We start from the raw sequence: 19,544 nt of genomic DNA, 5'->3' as shown, positions 1-19,544 counted from the left end.
ATATTTACACAATGAGATTTTTGATAAATAATCATTAGTAATGTGGATATAATGACTAAGTGAGTAAAGGCAAACAATAGAACAGCTAGCTGGTAAGTTCATAAAATGACACCTTTTTACTGTTATGCAGCCTTTAAAACCAAGAAAAGACAACACCTCTGATATCCAACTTCTAATATGATATATAGTATCATATTGTGATATAGATAGAATACTGATATACTGTCGTGGCCTAGGACTTGTCAGGAGTATGATCAATGAAAAAAAACGAAATGTTTTCTAGGTTCCTGAGGCAGCTTCCAAAGTTCGTTTAGTTCAGAAAATTACACCACTTTACTGTAATATAGCCTTTAAAACCAGGAAATGATACCCTTTATATTATGACAGCCAAAATTTAGGTGGATATCTGGTCTCATATCTCAGCATCCAAATTATATAACCCACTTGTGGGTTAGCAGTATGTGAAGTCTGTGGTATTCTTTGGGACTGGATCTTCACGATTTATATGTGTAGAAGTAAAATATAGGGATGCAAACTAGGTAAATTCACTTGAATCATCCAACAATGAATTACACAGACACAGGAGTCACCGCTCAGTTATGCTGAGGATTTATTTCAACATCCCCAGGAGCTTAATCATCATCATCTGACTAGAGACATGTTCGCTTATTGTCATGCAAGTCCTGGGATAAACCTCACAAACAACCCTCTAGGTTTATGTTTAACTTCTGGTCTTAATTACCTCCTCTGTGCTTGACCTTACTTTCAAGAGACCCTTTGGAAAGAACTGGTAACTAATTAAGAAAACATCCATAATATTTGACCAAATTAATTTGGGATTATTCTCCAACATCATGAAAAGGATTGGGTTACAAATGTAAAATGTGCATTTGTGTATTTCTTGATAGAATGTGGTTCAAAACATAGGTGTTTTTCCTCATACATATAATAAACGTGTTCTTTATAACAGGGTATGAAATTATAATAGCTTTGATTGAATTGATTTCTAATGTTAGCCTTTGTAGTACAGACATTTCAATCAATTAAGTAAAAGAAGGTTTAATCAAGTGTTCTGAATTTTGGACCAGGCACAAGCCAAACAAAGACTCCCTGTGGTCTGAGTTTGTAAAATGAAAAAAAGCTCTTCAATTTTACAGAAATGCTTACCAGATCTACTCCGGCATCAAATATCCTGTCTGTGTTTTCTTTGTAGCAAGTTGAACTTTTGTTTCTATTGAGCTTCGAACTCCCGTGATCTGTGCCAAGTCTGAATCTTCCAGCTGACCTACTTGAGGAAGCCCGATTTGATTCACAATGGATCACTAGACAGAATTCATACTCTGGTCACTCTTTGCCAACTCAGTTAGACTTCAGAACTCGTCCTTCTTCGTGTCATGGATTTTCCCAAGAAAAACATTCAATGTAAAAACTTCTATTAAATAAAGGGAACTCTACTCCAAATACTTTTTAGCTATGAACTGCTTAAGTTTAGACCTTTGAGCAAATATAACAATTGTGATTCTTTGTATGTGGACTCTAAGCCTCACCGATTTTCACTGGATCAGGTTGAAATTCACACTGAACATCTAGGGAACAGTCAGGATCATTTGCAACATGTGTCCATGTCCAACACAGCAAGGTTGCATGATCTCACTATTGCATCAAACTGCTTAATGATGACATGAATGATCATTGCACTCTTTACATTTTTCCCGGTATGCTGAGATAAGTTTACAATCATCTGCCCAAACCTGTTTAATCTAGTATGCAACAAACAGAAGCAAGCTGTGACTTGCAAATTTCCTGAGACCAATCAAAAACAGGCGCAATAGTAGGGCTGGGTATAATTTTAAAAAACTGCGATAGCAGTCGCAATATCGGTACCTTTAAAGTTATACCAAAACCAATAGAGGTCATCAATTGAAACCCTTTTTCTACATTATTTGATACCCATCATGAGAACAAAAGCAGTCAGATGAGTAAAATGTCACCACAAGCTTGTAGTACAGCCATCTTTTCTAACATTCTGGCGGCATCTCTGCACACTGAAGTGCCAAATGTTAAGTGCCCTGTGCTCGACTTAACCACACCACAGACTGTATGGGTTGTAGCTGTGGACCAATTATACTACGCAATAAATTGGAGAACACCTGTGGCGATTGGCCAGCCATACAATAGTAATTTCTTCTAGATCTGGGTTCAAAATGGATAGAATGCAAGTATCGTTTGACTAGAGAAGCTTCAACACTACTTGGTGCTGGGTTATTTGGTCGATACCGATACCCAGCCCAACTCAATTGGTATCATACAGACAGAGAGAACCTTATAGTCAACACAGTACAAATGTCTACCTTTGAAATAAAATGACTGAATGTTAAACTATGTACAAAGAATTAGCCATTTTCAAAACATTATTTAATGATGAATGAGTAATATGACATCTTCTATATATTAACACTTCCATGAAAAAAAGTTTCAAGGAAATTTAAATAACCCTTGGGAAAAAATACAAAGTATCAAAAAAGGTGTGGTAGCAGGATCTGTGGCACCATATTTCTTATGCCTGACTAAATAACATGCAGATGTAATAGAATTAATTCCATTTTTTTTAATCCTATAATTAATGTAAAAATACATCAGCTGTATACACAATTTTTAAGTATTTGGAGTAGAGCTAAAGGATTTTGCAAAGTGTCATGAATTTAACTGCAATTTTCAGATACAAATTGCCCCCCTAAGAAAACCCATACACAAACTCACAGGTCTTAAGGTCAGGAAATACTGAGCCTTGGGTGGATTTAGAATGTCCTACAGTGCAACTTTGCACTACATTCTGTATATTTATAGCTATGCATGCTTTTATTATATGAAGTAAAGGTTTTCAAACGTACTTCTTACATTATAGCATCTTAATTACTTTAATCTGTGTTGCACTTTTGTTCTTCTTTGTTATTTGTATTATCTTTGGGACTATTGTAGACTGTTAGCTCTGAATTGGGTGCTGATAGATTGACAGCATCTTTTGATAATAAGCACTGTATTTCACAATGCAACAATGGCTGACATTTAATTATGAAAATTACTGTGACGCTCTTGATCAACCTGATACATATTGCTTTAGCTGGTTTAATAGAGTTCTAATTTCATTGCAGGCTATGACATTTTGAGCACCAAATTAGGAGGGCAGCCTTTACTGCTAACAGTTTGGCACGCTGAAACTCAGGATAAAATTAAGCAAACTACTGTCATACACTTTAATACCAGCTGCTATCTTACACCGCGCTCTTTAAACAGAATGAGAGCAGTGGGACAAGCCAGGTTCTATGATTATAGTTTAATTTGCTTGGCAAACGTTTTTTATTTGGAGTTTAAAAGAATAAATAGAAGTGCTGCGACCTGATACTGAACTGAATACTGAGATAGTATGGGGGGGGGGGGGTTACTTTCGCCGTGTGTATTTAGCCTCGAAGCTAATTACACTAGCGTTAGTTCTTCACCAAAACTACCATTTTCACTTGCAACATGTTTTTCTCAGTCAAAGGCGTCGATATTTGTTAGTAGCAGACGCTATGTGGTCAAAAAAGCCAGCAAATACCGAAGAAAAGTCCCACAGAAGTTGTATCATTAAAGCCCACTCGGTCTGTGTGTAATGTAACGCTGGAGTGTACCACGTCACTCACCAGGAACCGTGTGGAGCTCGTGCCCTGGTCAATGGCAGCAACCAGCGGGTCCATCTTCGTACTTTTTTCTTGTTCCCGTTTAAAACACTCAAAGCACGACGCTAAACACTAACAGATGCTGGATTTAAGGCTCGCACGGTGTCACACGAGTGTTTTCTTCGAACACCAGCCACGACTCCGCGTGTGGAGCAAGGGGGAGGTCAGCCCAGGAACCGGCCCCTGTGAGTGCAGCTATTGGCTGATCGACAGAAGGCGTGGGCCGCGCGCTAGCCAATCAAGTGTGGGGGCACGTCAGGCCACGCTCTTACAGGAGGAGATCTTGAAGTCGCAAAAAGCGAGAACCAAACAGACTGTCGATTTTTATAGATTATTAAAGTCTGTGTAACGATTCATGGTGATTCAATCAAGTAGATGTCGGAATACGCAATATCCGGCCACTGTGTTGGGCCATCGATCCACTTGGAGAGGGGGATGGAGGGGAATGAGACAGAGGGGGGATGATGCTTCACACTGTAGGATTACAGCAAAACTGTAGAGCATGGACACTCAACTTGCTTTGCATGATAAGAGGAAGTCAGGGGCCAATCACAGCAGTCTCATACATGTTTCAAAGATTTTAGAACATTATTCGGATTTTTGTTGGACGTTCTTGGATTTCAGGACATCTGTAGGATTTTAGGACGTTCCTTGGATTTTAGGACATTCCTCCAATTTTAGGACATTTGTAGGATTTTAGGGCTTTTCTAGCATGTCAGGATATTTCTTGGATTTTAGGACTTTGGATTGTAGGCAATCCAAATAACACACACACAAACATATATATATATTTGTGTGTGTGTGTGTGTGTGTGTGTGTGTGTGTGTGTGCACACTTGTCCATATTTGTGCATTTTCCTCTATTTTTTAGATCATTTGAGCAAGAAATGTCCCACAAATTGGAAAAAAGGTGACAGGGAATTACTATTATATTAGATATAATCAAAAAATGAGGGAAAAATGTCCAGAAGTATATATTCATGATTCCCCTTATCTTTTGAAAATTTTGTTACAGAAAAAAAGCACTTTCTTTTTTGCTTATTTCTGGTAATTGTAACTTTTTACTAATGTCCTCCTTTATTTTACGTTATTTGTTGCTCATCACTTTCTTCCCTTGTTATTGAAAGAAATCAAACCAATTTTCTCTAGTTTCAAAGGGTTTAAGTGTTTGTTCAGCCAGCATTGTAAACTAGTGAGAAACTGTACATGTGACAAGAATACAAGTGTCTCAGTATTTCAACTGTGTTGATGTCTGTCAGTCTGATTGACTGACTATTCCTGTCATGAGAATAAGTTCCAATAATTTTCGCCACACTGATCCACTATCACAGGACCTACAGTGACACCTGCAGCCCAGTAGTCTCTCTTACACCTGTTGACGTGTAATTACTAGATTTTAACGCTGTTGTTCCTCTTTTCTATTCAATACTTAATTCTCATGCTAAATGTGTTACAACCACATTGTCATTAAACTGGGAGACTGACATAATGGATACATTATGTCTAGTGTGAATACACACACACACACACACACACATATATACATATATATATAAATGTGTGTGTGTATTATTAACAAATCAAGATATAGGCCCTAGTTCATGCATATGCAGCAAATATCGAATCAGCTCATGAAATATTGACTTGACATTAATAAGCATCAACAGACACAATAACCAAAAATCATCATTGCATATCTGACAACAATACCAAAGAAAATAATACATTATTCGTTTAATTTATTTTTAAAAGATCATTAAAGATCATTGATGATTATTTTCCAAGAAAAAGGAAAGACAGAAAAAATAGAAAACCTTGATGGAGATGGTGTGGTGGTATGGATTATGTGTGTTTTTTTTCTGGATCTTCTGCTGTGTTTCTGTGTGTTTCACAGGCTGGGCAAGGCTTCCTGCTGCAGGAGCTCTGCATGCACACCTGTTGCTCATTCCACACTCATCATCTGCAGCTTAGAAACCCTGCTCTCCCTCCTCCACCCTGTCTGATTGTTTCTACTCTGTCTGTTTCTGCTCAGTGGGATTCTCCTGTGTTTTTTGCTTCATGACAATTTGCTGTCTTCTCTATTTCCTGTGCCTTTTGTCTCTGAGCTCCATCGCCTCAGCTGCGCACTGTCCAGCCCCTCACCACCTGTGCCATAAGCCACAGCCCCTGCAGTGCTGTAAGCCACACTGCTTCCTTGTCTCAGCCGACAAACACCAGAGCTACAGGCCACATGACCTCCTATCTTCAGCCACACCTCAACTACTTCAAGTCCAGCCTCTCACCACTGGCGTCTACCTCACTTCTGTCTGCCTACTTCAGTCTGCCTGCTTCATCCACCTGCAAAACCTCTACAATAACCTCCTTTTTACCCCCCTTTCCCCTAGTGTTGTGCTCTTGCTCTTTGGTCCAGTTTAAAACCGCAGTAAACTGTTAAAGATGTGTTTATCTTTTCAAGGCATAGCAAATGAAAACCCTTTAAAAAAATGAAAAAGAAAAAAGTTTGAGTTCCACTTTGGACACAAACGTAGTTCCAGTTCGCAATCTGAGCCAGTCTCTCCAAAAATTAGCATTGTTGCAATTGCAACAACTAATGCAAATTAAGCCAATTCCTGTGAAGTTTGTGTGATCTTGCAATTTTGACCAATCACTGCCATGTTACTGCAAATTTGGTTATTTAAAACAGGCAAAATCTCATTGTGTTGTAGAACTGCAGGCATTGTATTGATTCACTCAGTCCCTCTCTCTTGCTCTCCCTTTCTTAGAGACTGCTGCCACTGAAAAAGTGAGAGTAACAGAGAGGGACTGCCGCTTTCATTGCTTTTTGACATTTTTTAAAGAAAAAGTTGCTGTGAAATTAGACATTTCATGCGACAACAATCACAAAAACAGCAAAATCCTTGGAGGGACTGATTAGCAAGTGCCTATTCTATGTACAACACAATGTTGGAGGGCCACCTCTGTCTATATTGACGCCCCTGGTTTTTGCCACAGGTGATACTTCACATTAAATGCTTGGTATCGGAAACTCCTGGTGCATGTTAATACCTGCACACTTACACTTAGAATATTTCAAGTTTATTTCTTCCAAAACAAACATTGACAATGTTTTCAGAAATGCAGTCTCGACTTGGTAAAAGTGATTTAATGCAATACTTTGGATATGCAACCTAACAGGCTGCAATGTTATTATTCCTTTAATCATTTTTTCACTCAATCCTTTTTGTAATATAAAATAGTTACTGTTATACAATATAATTCCAGTTAATTGTGCTTTGGAACTACTCCTTAAAAATATGTTACTCTTTACAGTTTGCATTGAACTCATTAGTTAAAGTTAAGTTCATCACAATACATTTAATAATGCGTACATCAAAACTACAACAAAAACGCATTAGAACAGCTTACAATGCATGTGCTTAGCCCAGTAAATAAACAAGTAAAAGCACAAATTTAGATGGTTTATATATGCGCAAATCAATCTAAAATCATACAATGTTTACATAAAATGCCAAAGTTGTCAATCCTTTAAAGCCTAAGCAAACTAGCTTGATTTCTTTCTATAGAATGGAAGAAAAAGGCAACGAGCAACTCAAGAAATGGCCCAATAATTAGTAACTTAGTCATTTTTGTCATTATGAAATTACCCTCACTTCAGCAAAAAAGAAAGTCAGAAACAGAAAAATAACATGAAAATAAGCACACAAGAAAACAAGTAGAAAAAAAGAAAGAAAAAACTGGAAAAAGTTGCAAAAAACTAAACTGAATAATTAATGTATTAATTTTCTGTGGCATAATTTTAAATAGAATTAAATGCTTGTGAAAGGCATCTGGACGCAGCACAAGAGAACTTATGTTGATCCAGCTTTCGAAGTTGTTAAATATGCCGTCTAGTTTGGTTCACAGCGTGTCTGGTTTTGCAGCTTTAGGCCCAGCATCTGTGTCAGCTGTGCTCTGAGGGCCACCAGTTGACTCCTTAGTCTTGGCTGCATTGTCACTCTGAGCCCGGTTCTGTTTCTCTCTCTCCAGTGCTTTCTCCATTTCTGTGTAGTAATCCAGAGCCTTCCGAACCGGGTTGATGATGTGTTGCTGCACAATGAATAGGCAAACCATCACTCAACCTTTTCTGCTTTTCATACAGTAGGTGATTCCCTAAATGTTCTGGAGTAACATTTTGCTTGGTGTTAATACAATTACTGGATATTTGTGGCTCTTAAAAAAAAACATACCTCCAAGCAGGGGAAGAGGTTGGCCAGCTCGATGAAGAGAGGCAACAGAACAAATCTGATAAAGCCTGTTTGAGATGAAGGCTTGGTGACTTTGTCCCGATCCATGAACGGAGTGACTGGGAGACCCTCTAACTTCTCCACATCACTCTGAGGGCAGTAGACGACACAGTTAGCATTAAAAGGGTTAGTTCACCCAAAAATGAAAGTTCAGTCATTGTCTACTCCTCTTCATGCTGATGAAAAGTATGGTGACGTTTTATGGTCCACAAAACACTGTCAGTCTGTGTGTGTGTGTGTGTGTGTGTGTGTGTGTGTGTGTGCGTGTGTGTGTGTGTGTGAGGGTTCCGGGTAGCATGTAAACACTGGCGTACAGCTGTCATTAGTGTCACATGAGGGTGCATACGTGAATGCGGCTACCACGCTAGGAGCTAGAGGCTAGAACAAGGCTAAAAACATCACGCCAGTAATGTTTTTCAAAACAACTTTGCGGTTTGGGGCATCAGGACACTTGAATTGCTTCAGTTGAGCAGTATGGAGACATTTTGTGGTTTTATCAAGCATTTTGATTCCTGGTTTTAGGTGAACTACCTGCTTTAATGGCTATACATCGAGTTGAAGGTAGAGGGTAAAAGGTAGATTTATTGGTCATTTTTTAAACTAAGTTTAAAAAACGAAATTACTTTTTTCCTTGATCCTGCTACATCTTTGGAGTTGAAGTATGAATTGATTAAAATCAACAGCTACTATGAAAATTCCATCCAGTGACTTGTGTTACTTTAAATTTTGTCTTTCATTTTAAGTAATTGTCATGTGAGGCAACCTGTAAATGTCCTCTATAGTTGGAAAACTAATATTTTGGTGCTGTCACAGTATGAAATGCCTTCCCATACATTGGGACTCAGTTACCTGGTTGTAGAATTCCTGCAGCAGACAGTCCAACCAGGGCTCAGCCACCTCCATGGGCCGGGCCTCATTGGATATGTCGCTCACTTTGATCAGAACCATCATCAGCTGCACACACAACAGGGGGACATTATTAGAGGACTGGATAGTGTTTGAATTATAACAGAGTCTCAAATTAACCAAACTAAATGTTTGGCTATTTCTAATCCTAATGTCAGTCCTAAAAGGAGAGAAAAGGGTGGTCATTAACCCTTTGAAACCTGAGCAAATTGGTTTGATTTCTTTAAAAAAAAAAAAAAAAAAGGGAAAAGGGAATGAGAAACATAACAAGAAATGGCTCAAAAATAAGAAAAAACAACTAAAAAAACAAAAACAAACAAATAAAAGGAGAAGTGATCAAAAATAAATTATGTTTACGTTGTTATGTTTTATTACGTTTTATTGTGCTATAGCACATATTTTTCTGCAAAATATTTTTAAATATACAATTGTAATATTTACAAATATATCTGGATTAAAAAAAAAAAATCATCCATTCATTCATTTTGAATAATTCTCTAATAATGTTCCCTCCTTTGTCAACATAAAAATGTTGTGAATTTCTCACATTTTTTTTCTCACATTTTTTGGACATTTCTTGCAAAGTTGGTCATTCCCTTTTTTCAGTTCTATTTCTTTAAAGAAATCAAATCAATTCACTTAAGTTTCAAAGGGTTTTATGCCTCGTGAAAAGTGTTTCAATGCAGCATAAATTAACCGATGTTGACCCAGCTTTCAAAGGGTTAATGCACACTTTTATATCTAACAGGTAAGACTATTGGAACGCTTTCCATACTGGTCTACCCAAAGTCATACACCAGGACAAAAGAACACATCTCACCCGTTTTAGAGTCTTTACATTAGTTGCCTTTCAGTTTTCATTATTGATTTAAAAAATCTTCTGATGGACACAGGTGATTTTTTTAAAGGACACATGCATTTGTTTGTTTGCCTGACGTGGACTTGCTTGAAACATATGAGGTGGGATAGCCCCTCGGGTCAGTGAAGTGAAGCAACTTCACATCACATCAGCATGACATCACATATACTTTCATTGCTAATATCTATCCATTGATTTATTTATCTAATTATGTTTTCATTTATTTCTGTATTTAAAATGTTAATTTTGTTGTTTATCTATACTGGGCTAAAAAAGAAAGAAAAAAGAAAATAAAAAGAACATTTTAGTAATCATTTATGTCTGAAATGTTGAACTGTATTATTGAATTTTCTCCCCAAAAATTAAAAAGTTGCTCCATATTACAATAAGAAAAAAATCTTCTTACCACATCTCTGTGGTCCTTGTTGGTGAAGTCAAAAGCCGGTAGGATGGACTTGAACTTGTTGAGAATCTCATTGTGCCTCGTCATGTCAGTGGCCAGGATGCATCTGCAATATTGACAGATAAAACCAGCACAGTCCTATATACTGTTCTACTATACGACCAAATAACATGAGAAAATGTGCATGTTAAAAGAATGAGAAAGATGATCTTACTTGATGATTCCTTCCCTGATCCGCTTGTATTGATCCATGGGTAGGTTTCTGAAGATGTTGCTCTCTGTCTACAGTATAGAAAATCTTTTGTTCATTAACTGCACAGCTCACAGGCTTTGTCTCACGGTGACAGCTCTGCTCTTGTCTGGTCCTTTCTTAATTCAAAACCCTAAACTAAAATGTGTGTTTCATGACAGTTTGGATAGAAAGTTTCATACTAACAGCGAGTTCTCATTCTCACCTTCTCCAGGATCTCAAATGCTACAGCACAGTGGTGGTTCTCTAGAGGAGAGATGTCATTGTAGCGGAGAGCCAGTTCAGTCCGAGCATTTATCTGGAAGATATCAGTTTAGATCAAAACTAAACATAGTTAATGTTGAAGCAGTTTTGAAGGCTTTGGTGCTTTAGCCTGAAGGTATATCAACAGTAAACTCAATTAAAGTTTCTATGTCATATTTCAAATTTAAATGAGATGAATTTCACAACAAAATGAGGTGTAAGAAAATAAGACTGAACTTCATTTTATGATTATTTTGGCTGTGTTCATGCATATATTTTGGCAAGATTGTGTGTTTTTGTTTAATCTTGGAATTTCCAGCTCAGCTCCTACAATTACAATTACAAAGTAAAATGCACTGTGGAAACAAAATTGTTACATTCAGACTGTTAAGTGAATTAAATGTGCCATTGAAACCCATTCACACCGTTAAAGCATAAATACATGCACTGAATTATTTCTGGGTGTCACTCTACACTTTTGCCTTAGAATTTTTTATTTTTACTATTTTCCACCTGATGACATCTTATTTTTTTGTTTTGTTTTCTTACCATATTTGGCACATAGAGAAAATACATGCTCTTTCTACTAGGTGCACTGTCACAATCAATGTTGCTGCAAATAATTGAGATATCCCAGGCTGTGATATTTTAAAAAAACCTTTGCATGTTTAAATTAATTTAAATCATTTTTTTTACACGGTGTCATCATGACAAAAAACTTGCTACAAGTGTGTGTAATGTCAAAGCCTGCCCTAGGTGTTAAGCTTGATGCTTTGTTTGCTTTCTGTGCATTTTGATGCACACAGGGATGCAGTGGGGCGGCAATATATGATGTCAAAATACTCAGACGTTGAACTGAAGTATAGAAATGTCTGTGATCAAAGACAAACTTTAGATGATGCTTTGTGTCAAGTAGCAGACACACACAAGACATGACATTGCTATGTTAACAACATCAACTGAGTCAATGGAGACTCTGCAATAATGGAGCTCATCACACTGTTGTGTTGTTGCTCCCAATGTAAACACAACCTAATACTAAAAGTTTCAGGCTTAACATGATGCTTCAGCAGTCTGAGTTCGACAGCGCAAATGTTCCTCCACAATAAGTTTCCTAGTGCCGAATGCAAGGAAACACTGTCTGCAGGAGCACCTATATGACAGGAGGTCATGTACCTGATAGGCATTGTTGTATCCTGTGTGATCAAGGTCGTGGCAGACTGCAGAGGTCAGCATGATCAGCAGGTCAATGCTGTCCATCTTACTCTTCAGGTCAGTCAGCCAGATCAAACCATACATCTGTTCAGAGATAAAGGAGAAGGACAGAATGGGGACTGGAGATGTCCTCATATACATAATGTGGAAAAAGAACGCCGCCATCTGTTTTTTAAAGGTCCCATATTCTGCTCATTTTCAAGAACATACCTATATTTTGGCTTTCTACTAGAACATTTGTACATGCTTTAATTTTCAAAACACATTATTTTTCACAAACTGTCCTCCTAAATATGCCTGTATTCACCCTCTGCATGAAACACTCTGTTTTAGTGCCTGTCCCTTTAAATGTGTCTCTTTTTCATTTATATGTACATGTTTTGATACAAGTCATAGATGTATAAGAATTGTGTAAAATAGTTGGATCTACTGGCCAATGGAGCATGCATGCTAGAGACTCACGGTACCCGACCGTGGCCTAGTACAGCTGAATGTACCAGAGGGGGTAACTGTCACAGGCGGAGCACCCGACTTCCAGAATAGTACCTCGCTAGCTTGAATAGCAGTCTAAAAAAATAATCCTGCCACCCTTTTAGACTTTTCAAATTTTATTGAACTAGATAGTTTTAATCTAGATAGTGATAGAATTCATTTCACGGTAACTCACAAAAATTATTTACAGTTTTACAGACGTCTCTTTCCTGATGTAAGTCAATGGGAAAAAAATGTTTCTGTGCCAGTGGGCATCACGTGACCGACACGGACGGTGTAATTCCACTTCAGGCCACTGTGTAAAATTTGCATCAGTGCCTGACGCTCTTCCTGGGGGCTCACCTTATTTAATGAATCCATGTAAAAATGTCCTGAAACCAGCACCACTCAGTCAAATCCTGAGAAATATGACTTAACAGCAAATTTAAAAATCTTAATATGCCTATCATTTATTATTTCTCCTCAGACTTTACAGAGACAGAGACATTACTTGTTAATACAGGTGTGTCTGTCCGTTGTGTGCGGTGAGCCGGAGAGCAATAGAGACCACACTGAAAATATATATATTTTTAAGCGAACCCGCCAACAAATATGAGTTGAAGCAGACATTTTTGTCAGATAAAGATATCTTGTGATTTTTTAAAAAATGGATGTGTTGTGATATCAGTCTGACCTGCAGAGTTGTCCTCTGATTTGGGTCACCTATCGCACCCAAGGACCAGATGTCCTTCACCAACTAGCCATTAAGATGATGGCATGATTGCACTATTTCATGATTACAGACACAAATTAGGCTCTCTGTGATTTGCCCTGATACAATGTCACTCAAACACACACAAACACAAACACAAACACACACACACACAGGCACACACAAACACACACACACACACACACACAAACACACACACACACACACACACACACACACACACACACACACACACACACACACACACACACACACACTCACCATCTGGGTAACACAGAAGCAGTGCTTGAAGTTATGGAAGGGGATGTTGTTGTATCTTCGATAGACCTCAAACAGGAACTGCTGCAGCACCTCAGGCTCAATGTCGAAGGCTGCAATGAAATCTAAGTCTGTGTACATGACCTGCAGGAGCACCATGATCTCTGCATCCTCCCACTGCCTGCACACACACACACACACACACACACAAAGCAACACATAAGGGCATTTTGAGAATGCGGCTTTCTTTTGAACTTCTACAAATATATTCATGCTGATGTGAAAAGTATATCTAAAAAAAGGGTTAATAAAGACATCTGAAAACTGGTCAAATCGATTCAGCAGTGGTGGCTTGGTGCCACAGATAGAGTAAGGGAGTCATAAATTGTCAAGGAAAAGAAAAAAACATTGCTTTTTAAAAAAAATTTCAATGGATTTATTGACACTAATAGAAATGCAGAATAATGTAGAATCCCTCTATGCCCAAATAGCAGGAAGCAAAAAGCATATTTGATCAGGGTTTCAAAGGAATCCTGTAATTTATTTTGATTATGTGACGCCCCAAGCTTTAGTTCTCATTTTGCAGCCTGTGAATAACAGCATTTCTACCCACCGCTGCCGTTGTGGGTTTGCTTTTAAAGCTTTTCGACAAATGAAATGATGACCCAGCCAGACTGAATGCTGCATGCTCCTCCTCTCCGTGAAGCCCACTTCAAACACGGGCTGTTGATTAAACCTTTTGATTTGTGAGCCTTCTGCAGGCCTATTCATATTGAGATGAGTGTGTCGATGAGAAGAAAAGGGAGACGTCTCCACTCCTCTTCAGAGGGGCTTGTTGGGCACGACTGTGTGGACACTAAGGAAACAGGTGCACTGGGTGTTTGTTCGTGATCACACAGACACAAGGACACCATGGTGATGATGCTGATGCTGCAGGTGACACTGAAACAGGTCCCAATTCATACATACCAGTTATCAAAGGTTGGGGTCTTTAGGTACTGCTTCACCTCCTCAGACACCTCCAGGGAGCTGCAGAGGATATAACATACGCATTAATGATTTCTAGATATACCATCAAACTTCAAATAAAAGCCTAGTCCCAATTAAACACCCTGTCCCTTTTAGTAACCTAGTGTGGCGACACAATTTGACAAATAAAGGCTTGTCTCAGTTAGACGCCTGGTCTGGTTACCATGCAGTTAGTTATTATAGAAGTTTTTTGGATGTATAAAACCTGGTTGTTGCTGGAGATAATGTTAATTAGCTGAGTAGATCATGCATACATATATACATGTTTAAACTTTCATCAATATGGACATGCTACACACATATTAGCTTGGTAAGATTCTCAGTCAATTCAGTCATTCAGTTTATTTTACTGACACCATGAACATTAAAGAAGACAATATAAAAATAAAAGCTAAGGAAAAATGTCATGGGAACTATGTTCATAAGCACATATTTAAAGTTATTTTACATAATTATTATAATTTTCAAACTTTTTTTCAGGCAATTTATCGCTTTATCTATTTATTTTAAGTTTTTTGTAAATTTCAGGTACGTTTTTTGTATATTTCACAGATTTCTTGCTGAATTCTGGGTCATTTGTACTTTTGTTGCTCATTACCTTCTTCCCATCTTTTTTGAAAAAAAAAAAAAAAAAAAAAAAGCCAATTTGCCCAAGTTTCAAAGGGGCAAATAAATAATTTGTCTGTATCCCATCTTGACTGAGCAACAGTTTGTGTGAAAGTAAATAAAAGGCCATCCCATATGGATGCCTGCCCTAAATATAAGCCTGTAATGTTTAATAATTTAAGCAAATAATGGCCCAGGGTATTAATTGATGTTTTACAGTAGAATGGCTGGCAGTAGTTTCCAGTGAGCTTTGCATGTCAACGTGCCTCATTTGAAGAAACTTTTCCCGTACATGCTCACACTCCTTCCTGGTTTTATGCAGCGTTCTCTTGTGGTAGAACGGGGAGGGCTTGTGTGTTCCCTCTGACAGGTCTTTAAACAATCCCAGCCAGCTCAGATGCTCAACACTCTGAAAAAAAGATGGAAGCAGAGGTCGGAGGTCATCACATCAAATCCCCAGGTTGACCCTTAAAACCCTGTTAAAACCCAATGAAACCTGGAGCGACATCACTTTAGTATGTATTACATAAGTATTCAAACCTCTGAACCCCACAGTAAATTGGTTAGATTTCTGTCAAAAACATGGGGAAAAAAGACAGTTAGCATCTTTGGAAGAAATTTGTTCTACAAATGGCAAAATATAAGTAGATTTAGAGAGAACAATATTTAAGAAAAGAAGAAAGAAAGCTAAAGTCTAAATCTAAAGGCTGAAAGCTAAAAGCTAAGAGCTAAAGGCTAAAAGCTCAAAGCTCAAAGCTCAAAGCTAAAAGCTAAGGAAAAATGTATATATCTGTAATTTTCATAAAATATTTTAAATAATGTTACAGAAAATGATCGGAATTCTTAAGCTCTTATATGTCATTTCTTGCTTTTTCTTCCTTTCTCTCTTTCCAACTTTTTTGTATATCATTTACTTGTCCTTTTTATCTTTCTTTCTGTTAACTTTTTGTACAGTTTTTGTTAATTTCGTCTTTTTTGATCATTGCCTTCTTCCCATTTATTTGAAAGAAATTAAGTCACTCTGTTTAGGTTTCAAAGGATTAACAAATAGGAGTTTTAAGTCTGCCAAGTACAGCGTTTTGTCCGCACCTCGAGTTTCTCCCGGAATGAATCCACCTGTTTCTTCATCTCATACACAACTGCAGGAGTCTCCCCAGCCTCAATCACGATTTTCTTCTCCAGGCCCTGCAGTCTGACATCACACACCATCACTGAGGCATTAGCTCATCACACATTCATCAGTTTATGTTGCACAAAGTCTCAAAGTCTTACGCTTTAGTCCCGTTTCTGTTATTTTCCACCTTGCCTACCTTTTCTCCATGGAGGAGAGGTCAAATCCTAGTGCACCAGCAAGCTCTGCTCCTGGCATGATGAGAGAAAACACAGACTGACAGTCATTTTTAAACAAATCAAAGCACTGCGATTCCCATAATGCAAAGTTAAAGATACCTAACGGCTCGCTGTTGCAGTCGGCAGCCACTACCTCCAGCTTGTAGCAGGAGCTGGGGGCGTTGGGCTCCAGGCTTGGGGAGATGTTGATGATGTTGCCTTTGGGGTTGTACAGCTTCAGGATGTCATGGGGTCCAGCCTCGGCTGCAGAGCGGAACAGATCTAAAAAGAATAACTCATTGTTCATTTTGAGTAATAGTTTTTATATCACGGTCATAATCACCTATTTCACATTTTGGGGGGGACCACTTCCTGTGACCCTCAAGGAGGATATGGGGTGAATTCCCACCAGGAACTGTTTTTAAGAAAATTAATGGTTATTAATTTATTCATTATATTTTATTATATAGCATTGTAGCCTACTGTTTATTTTACTGGTTAAATTATGCTAGTGGGTTAAAAAAAGGGCCTGGAAGACACATATAACATACCTACTGGCATGTTATTTGTGTGTTTGTGTGTTCATTCAGTTATGATCAGCATGTGTGTGATTTGGTGCTTGCGGCGGGAGTGTTTTGGGGCTACAAACAAAATCTTGTAATAAATGTGTAACCAACATAATACTGTTTTTCTAATTTAAATTATTAAATTTATTTTATCTTGTATTTTTTATTTAAAATGTTTAATTGTTTGTTTGTTTGTTTTTAATTTTAAACATTTTATTTTATTTTATTTTATCTTGCTTTATTATGCATTTTATGCACTGTGTTTATGTACAGCACTTTGGTCAACTTCGGTTGTTTTAAACGTGCTTATGAATAAAGGTTGAGTTGAGTTGAGTAATACATGCATATGTGTATTTGTATGATTACCAAAGAGAACAGATAAACAGCCAAAGTTATTTTTCATAATATGGCAATCCCAAACTTGCTTATAACTGATCATTTGTGAACAACTTAGTGACATCAATAAAAGTTAGCCTATAAGTACTTTATAAAGTGTGCCTTGTTAGAAAGTGGTTCCACTTTTATGAGAGACTGTCACCGAAGCATGCAGACTCTCAGTTAGATTATCAATACACTAATAAACATGTTAACTACAAATAACAAACAACTGAAAATGATTATTAACATTACATAAGAAATCTTTAATAAGGCTCTTTTTGTCCTCCAAGTAAAGAACCTGTGAAGCCTGTGAGAAAGTGAGGAGCTGTCAGTGGCAGCTGCATGGCTCTCTGTGGCTCCATCACACTTCTACAATTCTCTCAGCAGCTTGTGTAACGGCTGACTGTGCATCTGATCCCTGCACTTATCAAGTTTTTTTTTTTCTTGTTTGCTTTACAAAATAAGCTAGTAGAATGTTTGTCATTGAACTGTCTGAGAAATTGAGAGTCTATAGGCAGAGAAGTAATTTATATAAAATGGGGATGTACTGTATATATAAAATTGGGATATCTTTCTATCCATAGAAATTTTCAGTTATATCAGATATGATATATTACATATAAATACAATAGTCTTAGCAGAAAATATGGTATATCATAAAATAAAAAGGGAAACTATAAAACAAACAAAAACAGCAACAATTGAAAAAAAAAGAAAAAAAAATCAAAGCAGAGGTAAAAAACAGTTGTTGTTACAGTAGTTACAATGTACAGAAAATTGGGCTAAAACAATTTATATTCTTATTTCTGATTGCCTGGACCCCACTCTCGTCTTTGGTTCTATTGGTGTAAGTGTGGTCTTCTTCCTACTCCTTTTTGAGCATGTAGTAATAAAGTTTGCTGGAGCGTTTTTATATTGAGATCAACGTATAGTTTTTGTGTAGGCCCTCTTTTTTTGTTGGTTGTAAGGCCTGTTTGCTTTTATTGTCTGTTGTTTTTTTTTTTTTTTTTACATGTTCAAAATAAAGATTAATTATTTCATTCATACAGATCTGATACATTATATTTGTTGTCTTCCAAGACATTTAAAATCATAGGAAAGTTGGACAAATGTACAAAAAAAAAAGATCACATTAGAGATGCAGATATTAGTTGTCTGCACATGTGGATATGTGTATATGAACCCAGTCATACCTTAAAATACCTTTTTAATGTAAAGAAATTAATTTTGAATAACAACATAATGTTCTGCTCCTACCTTTGACATCCTGTGCAGGACAGTCCAGTGGAAACTCAGCCTGCTCTGGTCTCCCATTTACTGTGAAGTAGATGATTTTTGTTGCCATGTCATGAATTCAGAGCCACTGATGTCTCTGTGTGCACTCCTGCTCTGCATCTGATCTGTCTCACCTCATTATTTAAATGCAAAAACACTCCACCCCCTTGATTTTATTGTCTCCACCTCCTACCCTGCTTCTCCCTCCCTTTCCTTCTTTTCTACTTTTTTCCAAACGACAGAAGGAGTAGTAGTAACCTTCAGGTTTTTTTTGTGCGTATATGTGTGTATTCTTGTTGTTGCTATTTGTTTAATTTTTAGATCTTTTTATGAATTTCCACGACTTGGGAAAAAAAGTCCATGCAAATTGAGTTTCCAGTGCTTGTTATCAAAATGTGAATGATGCTTATGACATAATAACCTACAGTACTGTGTTGTTAATTTAAACTTATGAGATGGTATATTATAATAATAAGTGTCTCATCTAATAATATCATATCCTATAATTATGAGATAATAGGTTGAAAAATAATTACTATAACCATATATAAGAACTGTTAAAATATATTATTAAAAATAAATTGAAGTAATAATATACAATATGCAAAAATAATATGTAATAACGATGACATTTTATAATTAGGACATAGGACATAACAATTTATACTAAGATTGTGTTAAAAGTGACAGAAATTGTTTATCTTTCATAATCATTATACTTAATATATCGTGTTTGTTATTCTGATGAACTGGTTGACACACCTATTTGTGTAATTTGTGATTTAAAAAGGAAATATCATCGGTAAACTTTGTAATGAGTGAGACACATGAAATTATATGATGACAATAAAAGAGTTTACATAATTGAAAGAAATGGGCTTCCATACTTTTTAATACTCACTCCTGTTACTGTAACAGCAGAGCCTCTCCTCCATGCCTGTAGATGGCGCTGCAACGAAGGCACGCGGATAGATAATGAAGGAAAATCGTCTTTCCGCGTGTCTTTGGTTGTCACCACATGGACA

At 37.2% G+C, this 19,544-nt stretch overlaps 2 protein-coding genes across 2 annotated transcripts in view; both read right to left on the bottom strand.

Moving 5' to 3' along the window:
- LOC121949342 (glycerol kinase-like) overlaps positions 1–3,864 on the bottom strand; it is a 28,250-nt gene extending 24,386 nt beyond the window's left edge. Inside the window, exon 1 of the mRNA XM_042495005.1 lies at positions 3,681–3,864. Coding sequence (XP_042350939.1) covers positions 3,681–3,734 — 54 coding nt within the window. The 5' untranslated portion in view covers positions 3,735–3,864. The remainder of the gene's footprint in view (positions 1–3,680) is intronic.
- Positions 3,865–7,612: 3,748 nt separating this feature from the next.
- Positions 7,613–18,605, bottom strand: LOC121949075 (high affinity cGMP-specific 3',5'-cyclic phosphodiesterase 9A). Its single transcript, XM_042494676.1, has 13 exons — positions 18,502–18,605; positions 16,421–16,582; positions 16,061–16,194; positions 15,238–15,380; positions 14,306–14,365; positions 13,340–13,517; positions 11,836–11,958; positions 10,622–10,714; positions 10,381–10,448; positions 10,170–10,272; positions 8,848–8,952; positions 7,942–8,088; positions 7,613–7,801 (listed from the first exon to the last, which is right to left on the bottom strand). The coding sequence occupies exons 1-13, from the start codon at positions 18,587–18,589 to the stop codon at positions 7,613–7,615; spliced, it is 1,593 nt and encodes a 530-aa protein (XP_042350610.1). The 5' UTR covers positions 18,590–18,605.
- Positions 18,606–19,544: the final 939 nt, after the last annotated feature.

Source organism: Plectropomus leopardus, chromosome 10 (genome assembly GCF_008729295.1).
Source record: "Plectropomus leopardus isolate mb chromosome 10, YSFRI_Pleo_2.0, whole genome shotgun sequence".
NCBI lineage: Eukaryota > Metazoa > Chordata > Actinopteri > Perciformes > Serranidae > Plectropomus > Plectropomus leopardus.
Note: the sequence above shows the minus strand (reverse complement) of the source record. Positions and strands in the feature narration are given on the sequence as shown.